At 49.5% G+C, this 24,836-nt stretch overlaps 1 protein-coding gene across 1 annotated transcript in view; it reads left to right on the top strand.

Annotated features, from left to right (window-relative positions):
- GDAP2 (ganglioside induced differentiation associated protein 2) overlaps window positions 1–24,836 on the top strand; it is a gene marked incomplete at its 5' end in the record, with an annotated part of 47,604 nt that overhangs the window by 8,875 nt on the left and 13,893 nt on the right. The window contains 5 exons of the mRNA XM_056554125.1: window positions 1,078–1,231; window positions 6,381–6,457; window positions 6,652–6,728; window positions 8,259–8,398; window positions 19,372–19,426. Coding sequence (XP_056410100.1) covers window positions 1,078–1,231; window positions 6,381–6,457; window positions 6,652–6,728; window positions 8,259–8,398; window positions 19,372–19,426 — 503 coding nt within the window. The remainder of the gene's footprint in view (window positions 1–1,077; window positions 1,232–6,380; window positions 6,458–6,651; window positions 6,729–8,258; window positions 8,399–19,371; window positions 19,427–24,836) is intronic.

Below are 24,836 nucleotides of genomic sequence, written 5' to 3'. Positions count from 1 at the left end.
CCTGGATCTCAGGCACGGAGCAGTCATTCGCCGATCGGACACCGAGGAGGCAGGTAAGGGCCCTCCCGGTGTCCTGCAAGCTGTTCGGGACGCCGCGATTTCACCACGGCGGTCCCGAACAGCCCGACTGAGCAGCCGGATCACTTTCACTTTAGAAGCGGTGGTCAGCTTTGACCGCCGCTTCTAAAGGGTTAATACCGCACATCACCGCGATCGGCGATGTGTGGTATTAGCCGCGAGTCCTGGCCATTGATGAGCGCCGGGACCGACGCGATATGCGATCCCGTTTCATATCGCAGGAGCCGGCGCAGAATGTAAATATATGTCCTGCGTCGTTAAGGGGTTAAAAAATGTTAATCCTTCCAGTACTAATTAGCTGCTGAATACTACAGAGGAAATTATTTTCTTTTTGAAACACAGAGCTCTCTGCTGACTTCATGATCACAGTGCTCTCTGCGGACATCATGACCACAGAGCTCTCTGCTTGCATCATGACCACAGTGCTCTCTGCTGACATGACCACAGTGCTCTCTGCTGACATCATGACCACAGTGCTCTCTGCTGACATCATGACCACAGTGCTCTCTGCTGACATCACGAGCACAGTGCTCTCTGCTGACATCTCTGTTCATTTTAGGAACTGTCCAGAGCAGCACATGTTTTCTATGGGGATTTTCTCCTTCTCTGGACAGTTCCTAAAATGGACAGTGATGTCAGCAGAGAGCACTGTGCTCGTGATGTCAGCAGAGAGCTCTGTGCTTGTGATGTCAGCAGAGAGCACTGTGCTCGTGATGTCAGCAGAGAGCTCTGTGTTCCAAAAAGAAAATAATTTCCTCTGTAGTATTCAGCAGCTAATAAGTACTGGAAGGATTAAAAAATTTTAATAGAAGTAATTTACAAATCTGTTTAGCTTTCTGGCACCTGTTGATTTAAAGTTTTCCATCGGAGTACCCCTTTATTGGAAGCCTTGTATACGGTCTCCGCATCGTTCTCTGTGTACAGTCACATGACCGGAGACCCCGTGACCACCACACGTGTCCTGGATGGGGTCTTATATCCGTTTCCTGTGTGTTGCAGACGACTCGGAGGAGGAGGATGGACTGGGGCGCGATCTGTCCCTCATCGGCTCGCACGCTTTCGCACGTATGGAAGGTGACGTGGACAAGCAGCGGCGTCTGGCACTACAGGGGCAAATGTCTGGGGTCGCCCTGCAGAAGCAGCACCAGAGAAAGTGAGTGCATCCCTGTTAGGGTACAGGCAGCTGTCAGATCACAGGTTACTCCTCCTCCTCAGGGTACGGGCAGCTGTCAGATCACAGGTTACTCCTCATCCTCAGGGTACAGGCAGCTGTCAGATCACAGGTTACTCCTCCTCCTCAGGGTACGGGCAGCTGTCAGATCACAGGTTACTCCTCATCCTCAGGGTACAGGCAGCTGTCAGATCACAGGTTACTCCTCCTCCTCAGGGTACGGGCAGCTGTCAGATCACAGGTTACTCCTCCTCCTCAGGGTACGGGCAGCTGTCAGATCACAGGTTACTCCTCATCCTCAGGGTACGGGCAGCTGTCAGATCACAGGTTACTCCTCCTCCTCAGGGTACGGGCAGCAGTCAGATCACAGGTTACTCCTCATCCTCAGGGTACGGGCAGCAGTCAGATCACAGGTTACTCCTCCTCCTCAGGGTACGGGCAGCTGTCAGATCACAGGTTACTCCTCCTCCTCAGGGTACAGGCAGCTGTCAGATCACAGGTTACTCCTCATCCTCAGGGTACGGGCAGCAGTCAGATCACAGGTTACTCCTCCTCCTCAGGGTACGGGCAGCTGTCAGATCACAGGTTACTCCTCATCCTCAGGGTACGGGCAACTGTCAGATCACAGGTTACTCCTCATCCTCAGGGTACGGGCAGCAGTCAGATCACAGGTTACTCCTCATCCTCAGGGTACGGGCAGCAGTCAGATCACAGGTTACTCCTCCTCCTCAGGGTACGGGCAGCTGTCAGATCACAGGTTACTCCTCCTCCTCAGGGTACGGGCAGCTGTCAGATCACAGGTTACTCCTCCTCCTCAGGGTACGGGCAGCTGTCAGATCACAGGTTACTCCTCCTCCTCAGGGTACGGGCAGCTGTCAGATCACAGGTTACTCCTCATCCTCAGGGTACGGGCAGCAGTCAGATCACAGGTTACTCCTCCTCCTCAGGGTACGGGCAGCTGTCAGATCACAGGTTACTCCTCATCCTCAGGGTACGGGCAGCTGTCAGATCACAGGTTACTCCTCATCCTCAGGGTACGGGCAGCTGTCAGATCACAGGTTACTCCTCCTCCTCAGGGTACGGGCAGCTGTCAGATCACAGGTTACTCCTCATCCTCAGGGTACGGGCAGCTGTCAGATCACAGGTTACTCCTCCTCCTCAGGGTACGGGCAGCTGTCAGATCACAGGTTACTCCTCATCCTCAGGGTACGGGCAGCTGTCAGATCACAGGTTACTCCTCCTCCTCAGGGTACGGGCAGCTGTCAGATCACAGGTTACTCCTCATCCTCAGGGTACGGGCAGCTGTCAGATCACAGGTTACTCCTCCTCCTCAGGGTACGGGCAGCTGTCAGATCACAGGTTACTCCTCATCCTCAGGGTACGGGCAGCTGTCAGATCACAGGTTACTCCTCATCCTCAGGGTACGGGCAGCTGTCAGATCACAGGTTACTCCTCCTCCTCAGGGTACGGGCAGCTGTCAGATCACAGGTTACTCCTCATCCTCAGGGTACGGGCAGCTGTCAGATCACAGGTTACTCCTCCTCCTCAGGGTACGGGCAGCTGTCAGATCACAGGTTACTCCTCATCCTCAGGGTACGGGCAGCTGTCAGATCACAGGTTACTCCTCCTCCTCAGGGTACGGGCAGCTGTCAGATCACAGGTTACTCCTCATCCTCAGGGTACGGGCAGCTGTCAGATCACAGGTTACTCCTCATCCTCAGGGTACGGGCAGCAGTCAGATCACAGGTTACTCCTCCTCCTCAGGGTACGGGCAGCAGTCAGATCACAGGTTACTCCTCATCCTCAGGGTACGGGCAGCTGTCAGATCACAGGTTACTCCTCATCCTCAGGGTACGGGCAGCTGTCAGATCACAGGTTACTCCTCCTCCTCAGGGTACGGGCAGCTGTCAGATCACAGGTTACTCCTCATCCTCAGGGTACGGGCAGCTGTCAGATCACAGGTTACTCCTCATCCTCAGGGTACGGGCAGCAGTCAGATCACAGGTTACTCCTCCTCCTCAGGGTACGGGCAGCAGTCAGATCACAGGTTACTCCTCCTCCTCAGGGTACGGGCTGCTGTCAGATCACAGGTTACTCCTCCTCCTCAGGGTACGGGCAGCAGTCAGATCACAGGTTACTCCTCGTCCTCAGGGTACGGGCAGCTGTCAGATCACAGGTTACTCCTCCTCCTCAGGGTACGGGCAGCAGTCAGATCACAGGTTACTCCTCATCCTCAGGGTACGGGCAGCTGTCAAATCACAGGTTACTCCTCCTCCTCAGGGTACGGGCAGCAGTCAGATCACAGGTTACTCCTCGTCCTCAGGGTACGGGCAGCTGTCAGATCACAGGTTACTCCTCCTCCTCAGGGTACGGGCAGCTGTCAGATCACAGGTTACTCCTCATCCTCAGGGTACGGGCAGCTGTCAGATCACAGGTTACTCCTCATCCTCAGGGTACGGGCAGCTGTCAGATCACAGGTTACTCCTCCTCCTCAGGGTACGGGCAGCAGTCAGATCACAGGTTACTCCTCGTCCTCAGGGTACGGGCAGCTGTCAGATCACAGGTTACTCCTCCTCAGGGTACGGGCAGCAGTCAGATCACAGGTTACTCCTCATCCTCAGGGTACGGGCAGCTGTCAAATCACAGGTTACTCCTCCTCCTCAGGGTACGGGCAGCAGTCAGATCACAGGTTACTCCTCGTCCTCAGGGTACGGGCAGCTGTCAGATCACAGGTTACTCCTCATCCTCAGGGTACGGGCAGCTGTCAGATCACAGGTTACTCCTCCTCCTCAGGGTACGGGCAGCAGTCAGATCACAGGTTACTCCTCGTCCTCAGGGTACGGGCAGCTGTCAGATCACAGGTTACTCCTCCTCCTCAGGGTACGGGCAGCAGTCAGATCACAGGTTACTCCTCATCCTCAGGGTACGGGCAGCTGTCAAATCACAGGTTACTCCTCCTCCTCAGGGTACGGGCAGCAGTCAGATCACAGGTTACTCCTCGTCCTCAGGGTACGGGCAGCTGTCAGATCACAGGTTACTCCTCCTCCTCAGGGTACGGGCAGCAGTCAGATCACAGGTTACTCCTCAGGGTACGGGCAGCTGTCAGATCACAGGTTACTCCTCATCCTCAGGGTACGGGCAGCTGTCAGATCACAGGTTACTCCTCATCCTCAGGGTACGGGCAGCAGTCAGATCACAGGTTACTCCTCATCCTCAGGGTACGGGCAGCAGTCAGATCACAGGTTACTCCTCATCCTCAGGGTACGGGCAGCTGTCAGATCACAGGTTACTCCTCATCCTCAGGGTACGGGCAGCTGTCAGAACACAGGTTACTCCTCGTCCTCAGGGTACGGGCAGCTGTCAGATCACAGGTTACTCCTCGTCCTCAGGGTACGGACAGCAGTCAGATCACAGGTTACTCCTCATCCTCAGGGTACGGACAGCTGTCAGATCACAGGTTACTTCTCATCCTCAGGGTACGGGCAGCAGTCAGATCACAGGTTACTCCTCATCCTCAGGTTACGGGCAGCTGTCAGATCACAGGTTACTCCTCATCCTCAGGTTACGGGCAGCTGTCAGATCACAGGTTACTCCTCCTCCTCAGGGTACGGGCAGCTGTCAGATCACAGGTTACTCCTCATCCTCAGGGTACGGGCAGCAGTCAGATCACAGGTTACTCCTCATCCTCAGGGTACGGGCCGCTGTCAGATCACAGGTTACTCCTCCTCCTCAGGGTACGGGCAGCAGTCAGATCACAGGTTACTCCTCATCCTCAGGGTACGGGCAGCTGTCAGATCACAGGTTACTCCTCATCCTCAGGGTACGGGCCGCTGTCAGATCACAGGTTACTCCTCCTCCTCAGGGTACGGGCAGCAGTCAGATCACAGGTTACTCCTCATCCTCAGGGTACGGGCAGCTGTCAGATCACAGGTTACTCCTCCTCCTCAGGGTACGGGCAGCTGTCAGATCACAGGTTACTCCTCATCCTCAGGGTACGGGCAGCTGTCAGATCACAGGTTACTCCTCATCCTCAGGGTACGGGCAGCAGTCAGATCACAGGTTACTCCTCATCCACAGGGTACGGACAGCTGTCAGATTACAGGTTACTCCTCATCCTCAGGGTACGGGCAGCTGTCAGATCACAGGTTACTCCTCATCCTCAGGGTACGGGCAGCTGTCAGATCACAGGTTACTCCTCATCCTCGGGGTACGGGCAGCTGTCAGATCACAGGTTACTCCTCCTCCTCAGGGTACGGGCAGCTGTCAGATCACAGGTTACTCCTCATCCACAGGGTACGGACAGCTGTCAGATCACAGGTTACTTCTCATCCTCAGGGTACGGGCAGCTGTCAGATCACAGGTTACTCCTCATCCTCAGGGTACGGGCAGCTGTCAGATCACAGGTTACTCCTCCTCCTCAGGGTACGGGCAGCTGTCAGATCACAGGTTACTCCTCATCCACAGGGTACGGACAGCTGTCAGATCACAGGTTACTCCTCATCCACAGGGTACGGGCAGCAGTCAGATCACAGGTTACTTCTCATCCTCAGGGTACGGGCAGCTGTCAGATCACAGGTTACTCCTCGTCCTCAGGGTACGGGCAGCTGTCAGATCACAGGTTACTCCTCCTCCTCAGGGTACGGGCAGCAGTCAGATCACAGGTTACTCCTCCTCCTCAGGGTACGGGCAGCTGTCAGATCACAGGTTACTCCTCCTCCTCAGGGTACGGGCAGCTGTCAGATCACAGGTTACTCCTCATCCTCAGGGTACGGGCAGCTGTCAGATCACAGGTTACTCCTCCTCCTCACGGTACGGGCTGCTTTCAGATCACAGGTTACTCCTCCTCCTCAGGGTACGGGCAGCTGTCAGATCACAGGTTACTCCTCCTCCTCAGGGTACGGGCAGCTGTCAGATCACAGGTTACTCCTCCTCCTCAGGGTACGGGCAGCAGTCAGATCACAGGTTACTCCTCATCCACAGGGTACGGACAGCAGTCAGATCACAGGTTACTCCTCCTCCTCAGGGTACGGGCAGCTGTCAGATCACAGGTTACTCCTCGTCCTCAGGGTACGGGCAGCTGTCAGATCACAGGTTACTCCTCACTCCTCATCGCTCTCTTTTTTTTTCTCAGTTACAATCGTTGGCTGTCTCGGGCGCGGACAGAAGACCTCTCAGACATTGCTGCCCTGAAGGCGTTGTACCAGTCCGGTGAGTCTCATGTTGTCACTGTTGTCGCCGGTACATCTGCTGCCTGGAGCGTTTCTCAGGTCACACCACTGGCACAAAGACTTCTTCGAGGAATATCAGTGATTACGTCAGAGCCATTGTATCCCATAACAGGGGGGTGAATACTTATCATGGCCCTTGTGTCCTCTGATCTCACACGTCGTTCTTTGTTTCAGGAGTGGATAACTGCGGCCGCACCATCATCGTCATCGTAGGGAGGAACATTCCCGTCCTGCTGATCGACATGGAGAAGGTGAGTATTCAGGATCATATGGGGGGGAGGAGGGAGTGCGGGCCCCAACCGCGATGGTCACATAAGAGGGAAATGGCTTAAGGGGGCAAACAGCCAAAGGCTCTCCAAGCATGCTGAGAGTTGTAGTTTTTCAACAGCTGGGGACACACTGGATAAGAAGTTGGGTCATTCAGAAGATGGATTCTTGGCTTTTCATTAAGTTATGATTCTGCTGTGATCCCGCTCTTCATCGGGTGACCCCCTAACAGCTAGCAATACCCAGGGGCTGCAGGTAATAGCCTGCAGTGGCTATTAACACTTTCCTGGGATCAAATTTGATCGCGGGACATACATCCAGTAAAATACTGGTGTTGGTTAGGGGGAAAGGGGACTGATTGGGACTACTGCGTGTTCCCGATCAGCTGGTCCCTAGCGGCCCCCATTACATGTGCTCTCTACCCTTGACATCCGCTCGCCAGGGTTCTTCGACAATACTATGTCTGCGGCACAACATTAAGCAGTGTGTGCATGTAATAGTCCCTACGGGGACAATAAATATATATTTTTTAAATATTAATAAAAATAAATATATTTAAAGAAAATAAAGTTAATAAATGTGAATTAACCCCTTCCCTAATAAAAGTTTGAATAACCCCCCCCCCCCTTTCCCCAAAAATATATAAAAACCTAGTGGTATCGCCGCGTGTGGAAATGTCCGAACTATAAAAATATAATGTTAATTAAACCACACGGTCAATGACGTACACGTAAAAAAATACCAAAGTCTAGAATTGCGTATTTTTGGTCACTTAATATACCATAAAAAAAATAGATAAATAAAAAGCGATCAAAAGGTCTCATAAAACAAAAATGGTCCCGAAAAAAAAACTACAGATCACGGCGCAAATTCTTTTTTTATCCTTATACAGCCATGTATATGGAGAAATAAATAGTTAAATAAAGAGTTATAGGTGTAATTTATACTGAAAATTGCGCTGCGTAGAATCTGAGGCCCCAGAAGTAGCAAAATGGCGTTTTTATTTTTAAATTTCGCCCGACAATACATTTTTTTTGTTTTACCGTAAATTGATGATGTCATTATAAAGTACGATTGGTGGCGCAAAAAACAACAGCAGCAGCAGCAACCGGAAGCCTCATGTGAGTCTGTAGGACAGTGGTCTCCAACCTGCGGACCTCCAGATGTTGCAAAACTACAACTCCCAGCATGCCTGGACAGCCTAGGTCAGTGTTTCCCCAAACAGTGCGCCTCCAGCTGTTGCAAAACTACAACTCCCAGCATGCCCGGACAGCCAACGGCTGTCCGGGCATGCTGGGATTTGTAGTTTTGCAACATCTGGAGGTCCACAGGTTGAAGACCACTGCTGTAGGGGGGAAATTAAAAGGGTTAAGAGTATCACAAAGCGAGGAGGGAAAAACGAAAGTGTAAAAGTGACTGTTTTGCGTCTATATGATTTCTGTCTGATTTGTGCGCATGTATGACACGCGCTCTATCATGTGACCTGCGTGTTCTGTCTCCTCCCCCCGCTCCAGGCTTTGCTCTACTTCATACACATGATGGATCACGTGGCCGCCAAGGATTACGTCCTGGTCTATTTCCACACCCTGACCGCCGAACACAACCACCTGGACTCCGACTTCTTAAAGAGCGTGTACGACGTGGTGGACGCCAAGTGAGTGACTACACCGCGCAGCACTGCAGACACCACTAGGAGGTGCTGTGAGCACAAGTAACACATGGTAGCCTGGACATAGTTGCACTGTGTTTGTTTACAGCACTGTGTGTATGCTGGGAGCTGCAGTCTTGCAACAGCTGGAGACACCCTGGTTTCCTTCAGCACCAGATTCTCTTTAACTCACTTTATTAGGCACACCACCACTTTATTAGGCACACCACCACTTTATTAGGCACACCGCCACTTTTTTAGGTACACCACCACTTTGTTAGGCACACCTCCACTTTATTAGGCACACCCCCACTTTATTAGGCACACCCCCACTTTATTAGGTACAACACCACTTTATTAGGTACACCACCACTTTGTTATTCACACCACCACTTTATTAGGTACACCACCACTTTATTAGGCACCCCCCCCCCACTTTATTAGGTACACCACCACTTTATTAGGTACACCACCACTTTATTAGGTACACCACCAATTTATTAGGCACACCACCACTTTATTAGGCACACCCCCACTTTATTAGGTACACCACCACTTTGTTAGGCACACCACCACTTTGTTAGGCACACCCCCACTTTATTAGGTACATCCCCACTTTATTAGGTACACCACCACTTTATTAGGTACACCACCACTTTGTTAGGCACACCACCACTTTGTTAGGCACACCACCACTTTATTAGGTACACCACCACTTTATTAGGCACCCCCCCCACTTTTTTAGGTACACCACCACTTTGTTAGGCACACCACCACTTTATTAGGCACACCACCACTTTATTAGGCACACCACCACTTTATTAGGTACACCACCACTTTATTAGGCACACCTCCACTTTATTAGGCACACCACCACTTTATTAGGCACACCCCCACTTTATTAGGTACACCACCACTTTATTAGGTACACCACCACTTTGTTAGGTACACCACCACTTTGTTAGGCACACCACCACTTTATTAGGTACACCTCCACTTTATTAGGCACACCTCCACTTTATTAGGCACACCACCACTTTATTAGGCACACCTCCACTTTATTAGGTACACCACCACTTTGTTAGGCACACCACCACTTTATTAGGCACACCACCACTTTATTAGGCACACCACCACTTTATTAGGTACACCACCACTTTATTAGGCACACCTCCACTTTATTAGGCACACCACCACTTTATTAGGCACACCCCCACTTTATTAGGTACACCACCACTTTATTAGTTACACCACCACTTTGTTAGGTACACCACCACTTTGTTAGGCACACCACCACTTTATTAGGTACACCACCACTTTATTAGGCACACCTCCACTTTATTAGGCACACCTCCACTTTATTAGGCACACCCCCACTTTATTAGGTACACCACCACTTTATTAGGCACACCACCACTTTATTAGGCACACCTCCACTTTATTAGGTACACCTCTCCAGTCTTGGGTCGGACCTCCCCTATATAGATATGACATATATATCTATACACACACTCATAGATCACTTTATTAGATGGTACACCTCTTCGGCCTTGGGTGGGACCGTAGATATAGATATAGCAGGCGCTTTAAATCAATGAACTGCAGTGGCTTTGCAGGTGCAGAGACGGCCAGCGCTGCCCGCTTCTCTCCCCCTGCCTTTCATGGGGTCTAGAGCCCTGCTGCCGGCCCTTCTCTCCCCCTGGCTATCGGTGCCGCTGCCCGTTCTCTCCCCCTGACTATCGGTGCGGCGCAGGACATCAGTGCACCGCGCCGTGCAGTGCATAGCAACGACGCAGGGGACGCACACCGGAGGCCTGAAGCAGCGCGGACCCGACCCGGCAACAGGTAATTATGCAACCGGGGATGGGGGGAGAGAAGCGGACAGCGACGGCCTCTGTCCCCCTGCCTTTCCTGGGGATGTATCGGGGTATACACACGCACCCTTATTTTACCATGGATATTTTGGGAAAAAACTTTTTTTACCCAAATATCCTTGGTAAAATGAGGGTGAGTGTTATAGGCCGGTGCGTGGTATACCCCGATAAATACGTTATATATATATATAATATATATATATTTATACACACACTCATAGATCACTTTATTAGGTGGTACACCTCTCCAGTCTTGGGTCGGATCATATATATATATATATACACACACACACACTCATAGATCACTTTATTAGGTGGTACACCTCTACAGTCTTGGGTTGGACCATATATATATATATACACACACACACACACATAGATCACTTTATTAGGTGGTACACCTCTACAGTCTTGGGTCGGACCATATGTATATATATACACACACACTCATAGATCACTTTATTAGGTGGTACACCTCTACAGTCTTGGGTCGGACCATATATATATATATACACACACACACACACACACATAGATCACTTTATTAGGTGGTACACCTCTACAGTCTTGGGTCGGACCATATATATATATATATATACACACACACACTCATAGATCACTTTATTAGGTGGTACACCTCTACAGTCTTGGGTTGGACCATATATATATATATACACACACACACACACATAGATCACTTTATTAGGTGGTACACCTCTACAGTCTTGGGTCGGACCATATGTATATATATATATTCACACACACACACACACTCATAGATCACTTTATTAGGTGGTACACCTCTACAGTCTTGGGTTGGACCATATATATATATATATATACATACACACACATAGATCACTTTATTAGGTGGTACACCTCTACAGTCTTGGGTCGGACCATATGTATATATATATACACACACACTCATAGATCACTTTATTAGGTGGTACACCTCTACAGTCTTGGGTCGGACCATATATATATATACACACACACTCATAGATCACTTTATTAGGTGGTACACCTCTACAGTCTTGGGTCGGACCATATATATATATACATACACACACTCATAGATCACTTTATTAGGTGGTACACCTCTACAGTCTTGGGTCGGACCATATGTATATATATACACACACACACATAGATCACTTTATTAGGTGGTACACCTCTACAGTCTTGGGTTGGACCATATATATATATATATATACATACACACACATAGATCACTTTATTAGGTGGTACACCTCTACAGTCTTGGGTCGGACCATATGTATATATATACACACACACACATAGATCACTTTATTAGGTGGTACACCTCTCCAGTCTTGGGTTGGACCATATATATATATATATATACACACACACACATAGATCACTTTATTAGGTGGTACACCTCTACAGTCTTGGGTCGGACCATATATATGTATATATTCACACACACTCATAGATCACTTTATTAGGTGGTACACCTCTACAGTCTTGGGTCGGACCATATATATATATACACACACACACACATAGATCACTTTATTAGGTGGTACACCTCTCCAGTCTTGGGTCGGACCATATATATATATATATATATATATATATATATATATATATATTCACACACACACACACACACTCATAGATCACTTTATTAGGTGGTACACCTCTCCAGTCTTGGGTTGGACCATATATATATATATATACACACACACACATAGATCACTTTATTAGGTGGTACACCTCTCCAGTCTTGGGTTGGACCATATATATATATATATATTCACACACACACTCATAGATCACTTTATTAGGTGGTACACCTCTTCGATCTTGGGTTGGACCATATATATACACACACACACACACTCATAGATCACTTTATTAGGTGGTACACCTCTTCGGTCTTGGGTCGGACCATATATATATATATACACACACTCATAGATCACTTTATTAGGTGGTACACGTCTTCGGCCTTGGGTTGGACCATATATATATATACACACACACACTCATAGATCACTTTATTAGGTGGTACACGTCTTCGGCCTTGGGTCGGGCTCCTAGATATACACACTCTTTGACCACTTTATGCTTTTGATAAAGTGGGATACGAAATGCGTCAGGCTTAGCCATTGCCCCATGTACATGCTTGTAAGCTGCTATTTTAAAGGATTTCATGTAAACCTTGAAGTTTTAATCCACGTACCGATTGGCGCTGGACTTTTTCTGCCTCCCACTGCACCGTTGTGTCCGTGCGCTGGGTCTTGTTCCGGAGACGGAGCTGATATACCTTTGTTACTTTATTAGGTACACCTCTCTTGTACGGGGTCAGACCCCCTCTATATACTTATATATAATACAATAATATTTCTCTATCGGCTCCATTGGGGGACACAGACCGTGGGTGTATGCTGCTGTCTCTAGGAGGTGTGACACTATGGTGATAAAATAAAGTCAGCTCCTCCCAGCAGGATATACCCGCCTTCAGGCCCTGAGGTAATCAGTTTAAGCTTAGTGTCTGAAGGAGGTGGACGGGTCTGGATTGCTCCAGACCAGGTCTTCTGATTTTTTTTTGTTTTCATAGTATAGGGACGTGTTAGTTTTTTATTCCTTTTCTTTTCTGTTTTCAGGCGGGGACTCAGGGACTGCGGTTCCTCATTGCGAGTGAGGGGGCACAGACATTGCGTATATGCGCTGTTCACCCCCCCCCTCACCAACGGTCAGCGCTTGGGTGGTACCTCACGGGTCCGGGTCCCCCTATTTCCCTGCTCGCGCATAGCAGCCAGGCGTGATGCAGGGAACTAATGCTGACTGAAGACTTCACTGAAGACTCCAGTAGGTGAGTTCTTCTGACTGAGGTAAGTACTTTCCCCCTTTTTCTCCACAGGTACGGGCTCACAGCAGCTGGAGACCCCCTGTTTTGGCCCACCCTTTAGTTTTTTTGGGCTAACTTACAGGGGCTGCACTTTATTACAGGCTACACTTTATTTTTGGGGGAGCAGTGGTACCTGAAGGGGCTTCATATAGGGGGCACTTCTCTTGTGTGTGTGTGCTTGGGTGTCACGTCCATAGCGCCTTATTCCAGCGCTTCACTTGTGTGTGTGTTTAACTTGTCTCACAGTGCCTTATACGTGGCTGTCAGCCGCGGCGCTGTTCCGGGCCGGGCGTTTTCAGCACCGGCTTAGTTTCACTTTGTCGGCAGCGCCTTATAAGCGTCTGACAGCCGCGGGGCTGCGATTAGCCGGGCGCTTCTGCGCCGGCTTACTTCTTTTCACCGGCAGTCTCTGCCGGCGTTGGCCGCCCGCCCTATTCCCCCGAGCGCACAAACGAGCGACAGGTGCGCTCGGGGCAAGGAGCGGGCGCCATGACAGTTCTCCCGGCCGGTCTGTGGCTCCGCCCACGGGGCTGGGAGAGCTCAGAGGCGCGAAGCTGCCTCCAATCAGCGCCGTGGGTGCGAATTTCAGTAGGAAGGGGTCAGTTACTTAGTGCCTTGCTTCAGGCATACCCCTCTCTTCCTATTGGCTGGCCCTTTTTCTCTCTCACGAGCTGCTCAGAGCGAGTCTCCTCACTGCAGCTGACAGGGGACACAGACTATGGTGAGAAAGTTCCTATCTTCCTTCTTTTCCCTCATTATGTCCGTACCCAGAGCTGTTCCTCCCTCTAAACTGAGACCTGGAACTTCAGTGACTTACTATCTCTGTAAGCACTGTAATACCAAGATGTCTGGCTCTGCTGAGCCCACTTGTCCTGCCTGCTCCACTGCTCCCCCAGACCCCCTGGTACCCCCTGATGCCCCTTCGGTCCCGGTGGATCCAGCCGCTCCCCCAGCCTGGGTTTCTTCCCTGACCCAGTATATGGCTGACTTGACCCAAGTCTCCCGCTCGGTGGCTGAGACCTCCCGGGAAGTGGTGTCCGCCTTGAAGGGGTCTTCTCTGCGCAGGACCTCTGAGAGGGCCCGCTTCTAGTCTCCACATTCTTCACGCTCTCACAAGCGTACTAGGGGTGCCTCGTCTGACTCTTCCAATGAGTCTTCAAGTAGACGTGAGCGTTCCCCTCATGGGTCCCGCCCCCCCTGTCATCTCGGCAGGACGTTCTCAGAGTCGCCGCTCTGACACGCCAGAGCCGCGTTCTCGGTCAGAGTCGCCCCCCTTCAGGACTGCCTCTACTCATTCCCATTCCCCTGGCGAACTGATGGATGAGGCTTCCGAGCCGGCATCTGACTCTGAGGACCGCCCGGACTCAATTGCAACGGTTAACTCTTTGGTTACAGCCCTGAGAGACACCTTTCACTTAGAGGACCCAGGATCTTCGGATGTCAATCCAGGAGTATCCTTTCACCGTGCTAAGCCAGCACCTCAGAAGTTCAGCTCTCACACTGACTTTGACGACATTCTGGAGACCGCATGGAAACATCCAGACAAGAGGTTCCCGGGAGTCAAGACAATTCAAGAGCGTTATCCATTTGACAAGGTCTTTGTCACTAAGGTGGTTTCTCCTCCCTCAGTGGATCCACCAGTTTCCCGGGTCAATAAGGCGACTACACTGCCTCTGGCAGATGCCGCTGCCTTCAAGGAGCCCACGGACAAGAAGGTAGAATCCTTAGCGAAGTTTGCCACGGAAGCTTCTGGACACATGGGTGTCCAAGGGCCTGTCGGAGTGGTGCCAAAAGCTCCATCAGGATATCTTAGCGGGATCCCCCCCGGATTATCTATCTGCTTTGGCTCTTCAATGCTCTAAAGCCGGGGATTTTCTGTGCGCAGCTTCCATGCAGGCAGCCCGTTCTTCTGCCTATGCTGTGGGTCATCTAGCGGCTCTCCGCCGCTCTATGTGGCTTAAGGCTTGGAATGCGGATGCCGCTTCCAAAAGATCTCTCACTGAGCTTCCCTTTATGGGTGGCCGTCTTTTTGGCAAACGCCTTGATGAGATTATCTCCGAGGCAACGGGAGGTAAGAGTTCCTTGTTACCTCAAAATAAGGCTCCCCCTACTTCCCAAAGGAAGGCCTTTTCCTTTCGGTCCTTTCGGACCTCCAGCTCCAACAAGGGATCCGGGCAGGCGCCCTCGCGGGACAAGAAGGCTCCCTCGTTCCGGGCTCGTCCGTCTTGGAAGTCGGACTCCAACCGCTCCGGCCGTTTTGCGCCCAAATCAGGCAACCGCAAGCCCACTTCTGCATGAAGTGAGGCCCCACCCGCGGTTTCTTCTCGGGTGGGAGGTCGTCTCTTACTTTTTCGAGACATTTGGACCTCTCACATTCAAGACTCTTGGGTCAGGGACGTGGTGTCCAACGGTTACCGGATCGAATTTGCATCCCTTCCGAGGGATCGCTTTTTTCGATCCCGGGCCCCCTGGTCTCCTCCTCTGGCGAAGCAGTTTCGAGCGGCTCTCCAGTCTCTGCTTCTCCAGGGGGTTATCGTTCCTGTTCCTTCAGGGGAACGTTTTCGGGGTTTCTATTCAAATCTTTTTGTGGTCCCCAAGAAGGACGGTTCTGTGCGTCCAATTTTGGACCTCAAGCGTCTCAATCTTCATCTTCTCATCCGCCACTTCCTAATGGAATCCCTCCGTTCGGTAGTGGCGTCCCTGGAACAAGGAGAGTTCCTTTCGTCGGTGGGCATCAAGGATGCCTACCTCCATGTGGCAATATTTCCGGGCCATCATCGGTACCTCCGCTTTGCGGTTCCGGAGGGGCACTTTCAATTTGTAGCCCTCTCTTTCGGTCTTGCCACGGCTCCTCGGGTCTTTACAAAGGTGCTTGCGCCAGTGATGGGCCGGTTACGGTCGAGGGGAATCTCAGTGATACCCTATCTGGACGACCTTCTCATCAAGGCTCCAACCAGGGCCCAGACTCTGGAGAATCTGGACATCACTCTCCAAACTCTGACTCGCTTCGGGTGGATGGTCAACCAGGATAAGTCAGTCCTCCCTTCGGACCCAGGTATCAGTCTCCATCCGCACTTGTATGGAAGTCCTGGGTCGGATGGTGGCAACTATGGAGGCCGTACCTTTTGCCCAGTTTCATTACCGTCCCCTCCAACTGGCGATTCTCTCTCGGTGGAACAGGTCTCCTCTGTCCCTCGATCGTCAGATTGTTCTCCCTCTCAGGGTCCGTCAGTCTCTGCTCTGGTGGCTCCGCTCCCCCCTTCTTCTCCAAGGGCGATCGTTTCTTCCCCTTCACTGTCAAGTTGTTACGACGGATGCCAGCCTGTTGGGCTGGGGCGGCGTGTTCAGAGATTGGACGGTTCAGGGACTCTGGTCTCCCCAGGAGACCCTTCTTCCGATAAACATATTGGAATTACGGGCGATTCTTCTTTGTCTTCTTCATTGGGAGTCCCATCTTCAGTCCCATCCTGTCCAGTCCCACAATGCCACGGCAGTTGCGTACAAAAATCGTCAGGGCGGCACTCGCAGCTCGGCAGCCATAGCCGAGGTGACCAAGATTCTCTCCTGGGGGGAGAGCAAGGTTCCGGCCATTTCGGCGATTCACATCCTGGGGGTGCTCAGCTGGGAAGCGGACTTCCTCAGTCGGTCCTCATCCGACCCCGGCGAGTGGTCTCTACATCCAGAGGTCTTCGCGCACCTCTGGGGCATTCCGGACGTGGACCTCTTCGCGTCCCGGCACAATCGGAAGATCCTTCCGTTTGTGTCCAAGTCCCGGGACCCTCAGGCTCTGGCCGTGGATGCCCTAGTGATGCCATACCCTATCTGTTCCCTCCTCTTCCGCTTCTTCCCAGGGTGCTGAGGAAGCTCAAGGCAGAGGGCGTCCCTGCCATTCTGGTAGCTCCAGATTGGCCCCGAAGGTCGTGGTACGCCGACGTAGTCAGGCTCTCTCAGGGTCCTCTTTGCCACCCCAATTTACAGTCGCTGCATTTGACGGCGTGGCGGTTGAGATCGCGGTTTTGAGGGCCCGCGGGTTCTCTTCCCAAGTCATTCGCACCATGCTCAAGGCTCGTAAGCCCTCCTCTGCAAGGATTTACCACCGAACTTGGAGTTCTTATTTTCGTTGGTGTGAAGTACAAGACTTCTCCCCGGTGACCTTCTCTGTTCCCCGTCTTCTCTCCTTTTTGCAGTCGGGGTTGGAACTGGGGTTGTCTCTCAGTTCTCTTAAGGGTCAGGTTTTGGCCCTTACTGTTCTTTTCCAGCGGCCCCTGGCTTCTAATCCTCATGTCCGGACCTTTCTGCAATGAGTGGCGCATGCCGTTCCTCCTTATCGGTCACCTTCTCCCCCTTGGGACTTGAATTTGGTTCTGAGTGCCCTCCAGGGTGCACCCTTTGAGCCCCTGAGAGAGGTGTCTCTCCGCCTCCGCCTCCTTTCTTGCAAGGTGGCGTTTCTGGTGGCTATCACCTCCATCCGGAGGGTTTCTGAATTGGCAGCCCTTTCCTGCCGTTCTCCATTTCTGGTGATTCACCAGGACAAGGTCGTTTTCCGGCCAGACCCTTCCTTTTTACCTAAGGTGGTCTCGGCCTTTCATCTCAATGAGGATATTGCCCTCCCGTCATTTTGCCCGGCTCCTTCTCACCCTAAGGAGCGCTTACTACACAAACTGGATGTAGTTCGGGCCGTTCAGTCTTATCTCTCCATCACTTCTTCCTTTCGTCAGTGTGATTCCTTTTTCGTCCTGATGGAGGGTCGTCGCAAGGGACAACCTGCTTCCATGGCCACCATTTCTAGGTGGATTTGGTCTGCCATTTCGGAAGCCTATCGCTGTAAGGGGAAGATTCCTCCTTTCAGGGTTGTGGCTCATTCCACTCGTTCTGTCGGGGCATCCTGGGCTCTCCAGAATAGAGCCTCGGCCTCGCAGATTTGCAAGGCGGCTACCTGGTTGTCTTTGCACACTTTCTCGAGGTTTTATCGAGTTCATACTTTCGCATCGGCTGACGCTTCCCTGGGGCGTAAGGTGTTGCAGGCGGCAGTGGATCAGCCGTCTGCCTGATTACTTATCTGCCCACCCAGGCGACGGCTTTGGTACGTCCCACTGTCTGTGTCCCCCAATGGAGCCGATAGAGAAAAGGAGATTTTTTTAACACTTACCGTAAAATCTTTCTTGAAGGATCCATTGGGGGACACAGCTCCCGCCCTTTTTTGTTTTTTTTCCCTTGGTTCTCTGTCCGAGGGTGTGTTCAGTTATGTTTTTTCTTCTGGTTCTCGGACAGTTTTGGGTTTTTCTTGACCTATTGGTCTCCTCCTATTGCTCTGGAACTTAAACTGATTAGCTCAGAGCCTGAAGGCGGGTGTATCCTGCTGGGAGGAGCTGACTTTTTTTATCACCATAGTGTCACCACCTAGAGACAGCAAGATACACCCACGGTCTGTGTCCCCCAATGGATCCTTCGAGAAAGAGATTTTACGGTAAGTGTTAAAAAATCTCCTTTTTCTGTATGAATTGTGGCCTCAGTTTCCTGTCCTTAGCTGACAGGAGTGGCCCCTGGTGTGTTCTTCTGCTGTAACCCATCTGCTTTAAGGCCGAACATGTTGTGGGTTCAGAGGTTGTGTTCTGCAGACCTTGTGGTTATTTGACTTCTTGTTGCCTTTCCGTCATCTCAAACCAGTCTGCCCATTCTTCTCTGACACCAACAAGGCATTTTCCTCCACACAGTTGCCACTCACTGAATAGTCTCTCTTTTTCAGACCATTTTCTGTATACCATTCACTTATATCTCCTTCCTTCCCCATTCTAATGATCGGTTGTCTTCACCACGTCTACATGCCTAAATGCATTAAGTTCCTGCCATGTCATTGGTTGTATATATATTTATTTGTATTACCAACTCATAGATTAGGTGTATCTAATAAAGTGGACACTTTATTTTTGTGTTTTTGCAAAAATAAAGATAAATATAAACCATAATGTATACGAGCCAAAAAAAGGCGCCGACATAAAGTACAGATTGTCCTGCGAGAACAAAGCCTTGTACAGCCGCAGCCAATAACAATAAAAAGTTATCAATGCCAAAATATGCAAAGGGTAAAAAAATCTAAAAAAAAAAAACATTTAAAAAACATTGACCCCTTCCTCAAAGATTTAAAGGGATATTCTTTGTATTGTGGAGTTAATCTTATTTTATTACATTGGCTCTGCTCCATCTTCTTTTTTTAATCTTTATAGATATAAGAAGAACTTGAAGGCTCTTTACTTCGTCCATCCGACATTTCGATCTAAGGTGAGTTTCACCCCCACAGCAGTAAGGTGAGGTGATCAGGCTTTTTCGCAGCAGTGCAGTAAATTAAGTTTAACACGATCCTAGAGGTTTCTTTGTTGTCAGATTCCACTTATTCATACATGTTTTGTTTCAGCTACAGTGGGGCAAAAAAGTATTTAGTCAGCCACTAATTGTACAAGTTCTCCCCCTTATAAAGATGAGAGGCTGTAATTATCATCATAGGTTATAACCTCAACTATGAGAGACAGAATGAGAAAGAAATCCATAAAATCACATTGTCTGATTATTAAAGAATTATTTGCAAATTATGGTGGAAAATAAGTATTTGGTGAATAAGAAAAGTTCATCTCAATACTTATATAATATGTTATATCCCCTTTGTTGGTAATGACAGAGGTCACATGTTTTCTGTCTTCACAAGGTTCTCACACACTGTTGCTGGCATTTTGGCCCATTCCTCCATGCAAATCTCCTCTAGAGCAGTGATGTTTTGGGGCTGTCGCTGGGCAACACGGACTTTTAACTCCCTCCAAAGGTTTTCTATGGGGTTGAGATCTGGAGACTAGTTAGGACACTCCAGGACCTTGAAATGCTTCTTACGAAGCCACTCCTTCTTTGCCCAGGCGGTGTGTTTGGGATCATTGTCATTCTGAAAGACCCAGCCACGTTATATCATCAATGCCTTTGCTGATGGAAGGAGGATTTCACTCAGAATCTCACGATACATGGCCCTATTCATTCTTTCCTTTACATGGATCAGTCGTCCTTGTTCTTTAGCAGAAAAACAGCCCCAAAGCATGATGTTTCTACCCCCCATGCTTCACAGTAGGTATGGTGTTCTTTGGATGCAACTCAGCATTCTTTCTCCTCCAAACACGACGAATTGAGTTTTTACCGAAAAGTTCTACTTTGGTTTCATCTGACCATATGACATTCTCCCAATCCTCTTCTGGATCATCCAAATGCTCTCTAGCAAACTTCAGACAGGCCCGGACATGTACTGGCTTAAGCAGAGGGACATGTCTGGCAATGCATGATTCGAGACCCTGGCGGTGTAGTGTGTTACTGATGGAAGCCTTTGTTACTTTGGTCCCAGCTCTCTGCAGGTCATTCACTAGGTCCCCCCGTGTGGTTCTGGGATTTTTGCTCACCGCTCTTGTGATCATTTTGACACCATGGGGTGAGATCTTGCTTTGATCCCCAGATGGAGGGAGATTATCAGTGGTCTTGTACGTCTTCCATTTTCTAATAATTGCTCCCACAGTTGATTTCTTCACATCAAGCTTCTTACCTATTGCAGATTCAGTCTTCCCAGCCTGGTGCAGGCCTACCATTTTGTTTCTGGTGTCCTTCGACAGCTCTTTGGTCTTGGCCATAGTGGAGTTCGGAGTGTGACTGTTTGAGGTTGTGGACAGGTGTCTTTTATACTGATAACAAGTTCAAACAGGATCCATTAATACAGGTAACGGGTGGAGGACAGAGGAGACTCTTAAAGAAGAAGTTACAGGTCTGTGAGAGCCAGAAATCTTCTTGTTTGTAGGTGACCAAATACTTATTTTCCACCATAATTTGCAAATAAATTCTTTAATAATCAGACAATGGGATTTTATGGATTTTTTTTCTCATTCTGTCTCTCATAGTTGAGGTTATAACCTATGATGATAATTACAGCCTCTCATCTTTATAAGTGGGAGAACTTGTACAATTGGTGGCTGACTAAATACTTTTTTGCCCCACTGTATATCTAAATCAGTGTTTCCCAACCAGGTTGCCTCCAGCTGTTGCAAACTACAACTCCCAGCATGCCCGGACAGCCAACAGCTGATCTAAAAATTCCTGGGGACTTCAGAACTCTGATCAAGCCTTTTGCCATGTCTTTTGTTAAAAAAAACAGCACCACCGCAACTTGTCTCCATTAATTTCAATGGAGCTGAACTGCAATACCGCACACAACCTAAGGGATAGGGGTGGCGCTGTTTTTTGAAGAAATCAGCTAATTTTTTAATTAACCTGACATGTGATTTTTAGGTGTCCCACCCCCTGCTACCCCCACCACTAACTGGCACTTGCTGGAAAGAGATACCCATTCAAGGGGGAGGTGCAGCTGTGTCAATCAAAGGGGTTTGAACCTAAGACCAGATTTATTGTATTTGAGCAAAAGAAATCGATGTCCAGCTCTAGGTGATCTGATAAAATCTTGCCTTTATTGGAGATTCACAAATTCATGGGATAAGACACAGGTAGATTTCTAGAAGTTTTCATGTACCTGTTTCTTATCCCATGAATTTGTGAATCTCCAATAAAGGCAAGATTTTATTGGATCACCTAGTGCTGGACATCGGTTTCATTTGGTTGGATGCACTTAATGGAAGCTGGGGCGGTGCCGGCGCGTCCGCTGCACAGGTGTGTCTGAGAGGCTGAGGTGTAGCTGCATATCTCTGGATCCAGATTTATTGTAGGAACAGAACAGGAGTTATTAGGGGTCTAAGGGAGCTAAGACCAGATCTACTGTAGGAACAGAACAGGAGGTATTAGGGGTGTGAGGGAGCTAAGACCATACATATTGTAGGAACAGAACAGGAGGTATTAGGGGTCTAAGGGAGCTAAGTCCAGATCTATTGTAGGAACAGAACAGGAGGTATTAGGGGTCTAAGGGAGCCACGACCATATATATTGTAGGAACAGAACAGGAGGTATTAGTGGTGTGAGGGAGCTAAGACCAGATCTATTGTAGGAACAGAACAGGATGTATTAGGGGTGTGAGGGAGCTAAGACCATACATATTGTAGGAACAGAACAGGAGGTATTAGTGGTGTGAGGGAGCTAAGACCAGATCTATTGTAGGAACAGAACAGGAGGTATTAGGGGTCTGAGGGAGCTAAGACCAGATCTATTGTAGGAACAGAACAGGAGGTATTAGGGGTGTGAGGGAGCGAAGACCATACATATTGTAGGAACAGAACAGGAGGTATTAGTGGTGTGAGGGAGCTAAGACCAGATCTATTGTAGGAACAGAACAGGAGGTATTAGGGGTGTGAGGGAGCGAAGACCAGATCTATTGTAGGAACAGAACAGGAGGTATTAGGGGTCTGAGGGAGCTAAGACCAGATCTACTGTAGGAACAGAACAGCAGGTGTTAGTGGTGTGAGGGAGCTAAGACCAGATCTACTGTAGGAACAGAACAGGAGGTATTAGGGGTGTGGGGGAGCTAAGACCAGACCTACTGTAGGAACATAACAGGAGGTATTTGAGTTCTGAGGGAGCTAAGACCAGATCTATTGAGTAACAGAGCAGGAGGTATTAGGGGTCTGAGGGAGCTAAGACCAGATCTATTGAGGAACAGAACAGGAGGTGTTAGGGGTCTGAGGGAGCTAATACCAGATCTATTGTAGGAACAGAACAGGAGGTATTAGGGGTCTGAGGGAGCTAAGACCAGTTCTACTGTAGGAACAGAACAGCAGGTATTAGTGGTGTGAGGGAGCTAAGACCAGATCTACTGTAGGAACAGAACAGGAGGTATTAGGGGTGTGGGGGAGCTAAGACCAGACCTACTGTAGGAACATAACAGGAGGTATTTGAGTTCTGAGGGAGCTAAGACCAGATCTATTGTAGGAACAGAACAGGAGGTATTAGGGGTATGGGGGAGCTAAGGCCAGATCTATTGTAGGAACAGAACAGGAGGTATTAGGGGTCTGAGGGAGCTAAGACCAGATCTATTGTAGGGACAGAACAGGAGGTATTAGGGGTCTAAGGGAGCCACGACCATATATATTGTAGGAACAGAACAGGAGGTATTAGTGGTGTGAGGGAGCTAAGACCAGATCTATTGTAGGAACAGAACAGGATGTATTAGGGGTGTGAGGGAGCTAAGACCATACATATTGTAGGAACAGAACAGGAGGTATTAGTGGTGTGAGGGAGCTAAGACCAGATCTATTGTAGGAACAGAACAGGAGGTATTAGGGGTCTGAGGGAGCTAAGACCAGATCTATTGTAGGAACAGAACAGGAGGTATTAGGGGTGTGAGGGAGCGAAGACCATACATATTGTAGGAACAGAACAGGAGGTATTAGTGGTGTGAGGGAGCTAAGACCAGATCTATTGTAGGAACAGAACAGGAGGTATTAGGGGTGTGAGGGAGCGAAGACCAGATCTATTGTAGGAACAGAACAGGAGGTATTAGGGGTCTGAGGGAGCTAAGACCAGATCTACTGTAGGAACAGAACAGCAGGTGTTAGTGGTGTGAGGGAGCTAAGACCAGATCTACTGTAGGAACAGAACAGGAGGTATTAGGGGTGTGGGGGAGCTAAGACCAGACCTACTGTAGGAACATAACAGGAGGTATTTGAGTTCTGAGGGAGCTAAGACCAGATCTATTGAGTAACAGAGCAGGAGGTATTAGGGGTCTGAGGGAGCTAAGACCAGATCTATTGAGGAACAGAACAGGAGGTGTTAGGGGTCTGAGGGAGCTAATACCAGATCTATTGTAGGAACAGAACAGGAGGTATTAGGGGTCTGAGGGAGCTAAGACCAGTTCTACTGTAGGAACAGAACAGCAGGTATTAGTGGTGTGAGGGAGCTAAGACCAGATCTACTGTAGGAACAGAACAGGAGGTATTAGGGGTGTGGGGGAGCTAAGACCAGACCTACTGTAGGAACATAACAGGAGGTATTTGAGTTCTGAGGGAGCTAAGACCAGATCTATTGTAGGAACAGAACAGGAGGTATTAGGGGTATGGGGGAGCTAAGGCCAGATCTATTGTAGGAACAGAACAGGAGGTATTAGGGGTCTGAGGGAGCTAAGACCAGATCTATTGTAGGGACAGAACAGGAGGTATTAGGGGTCTAAGGGAGCCACGACCATATATATTGTAGGAACAGAACAGGAGGTATAACGGGTCTGAGGGAGCTAAGACCAGATCTATTGTAGGAACAGAACAGGAGGTATTAGGGGTGTGAGGGAGCTAAGACCAGATCTACTGTAGTAACAGAACAGGAGGCATTAGGGGTCTGAGGTGGATAAGATCAGAACTATTGTAGGAACAGAACAGGATGTATTATGGGTGTGAGGGAGCTAAGACCAGATCTACTCTAGTAACAGAACAGGAGGTATTAGGGGTCTGAGGTGGATAAGATCAGAACTATTGTAGGAACAGAACAGGAGGTATTATGGGTGTGAGGGAGCTAAGACCAGATCTATTATAGGAACAGAACAGGAGGTATTAGTGGTGTGAGGGAGCTAAGAACAGATCTATTGTAGGAACAGAACAGGAGGTATTAGTGGTGTGAGGGAGCTAAGAACAGATCTATTGTAGGAACAGAACAGGAGGTATTAGGGGTGTGAGGGAGCTAAGACCATATGTATTGTAGGAACAGAACAGGAGGTATTAGTGGTGTGAGGGAGCTAAGA

This window comes from Hyla sarda, unplaced genomic scaffold (genome assembly GCF_029499605.1).
Source record: "Hyla sarda isolate aHylSar1 unplaced genomic scaffold, aHylSar1.hap1 scaffold_569, whole genome shotgun sequence".
Taxonomy (NCBI): Eukaryota; Metazoa; Chordata; class Amphibia; order Anura; family Hylidae; genus Hyla; species Hyla sarda.
Note: the sequence above shows the minus strand (reverse complement) of the source record. Positions and strands in the feature narration are given on the sequence as shown.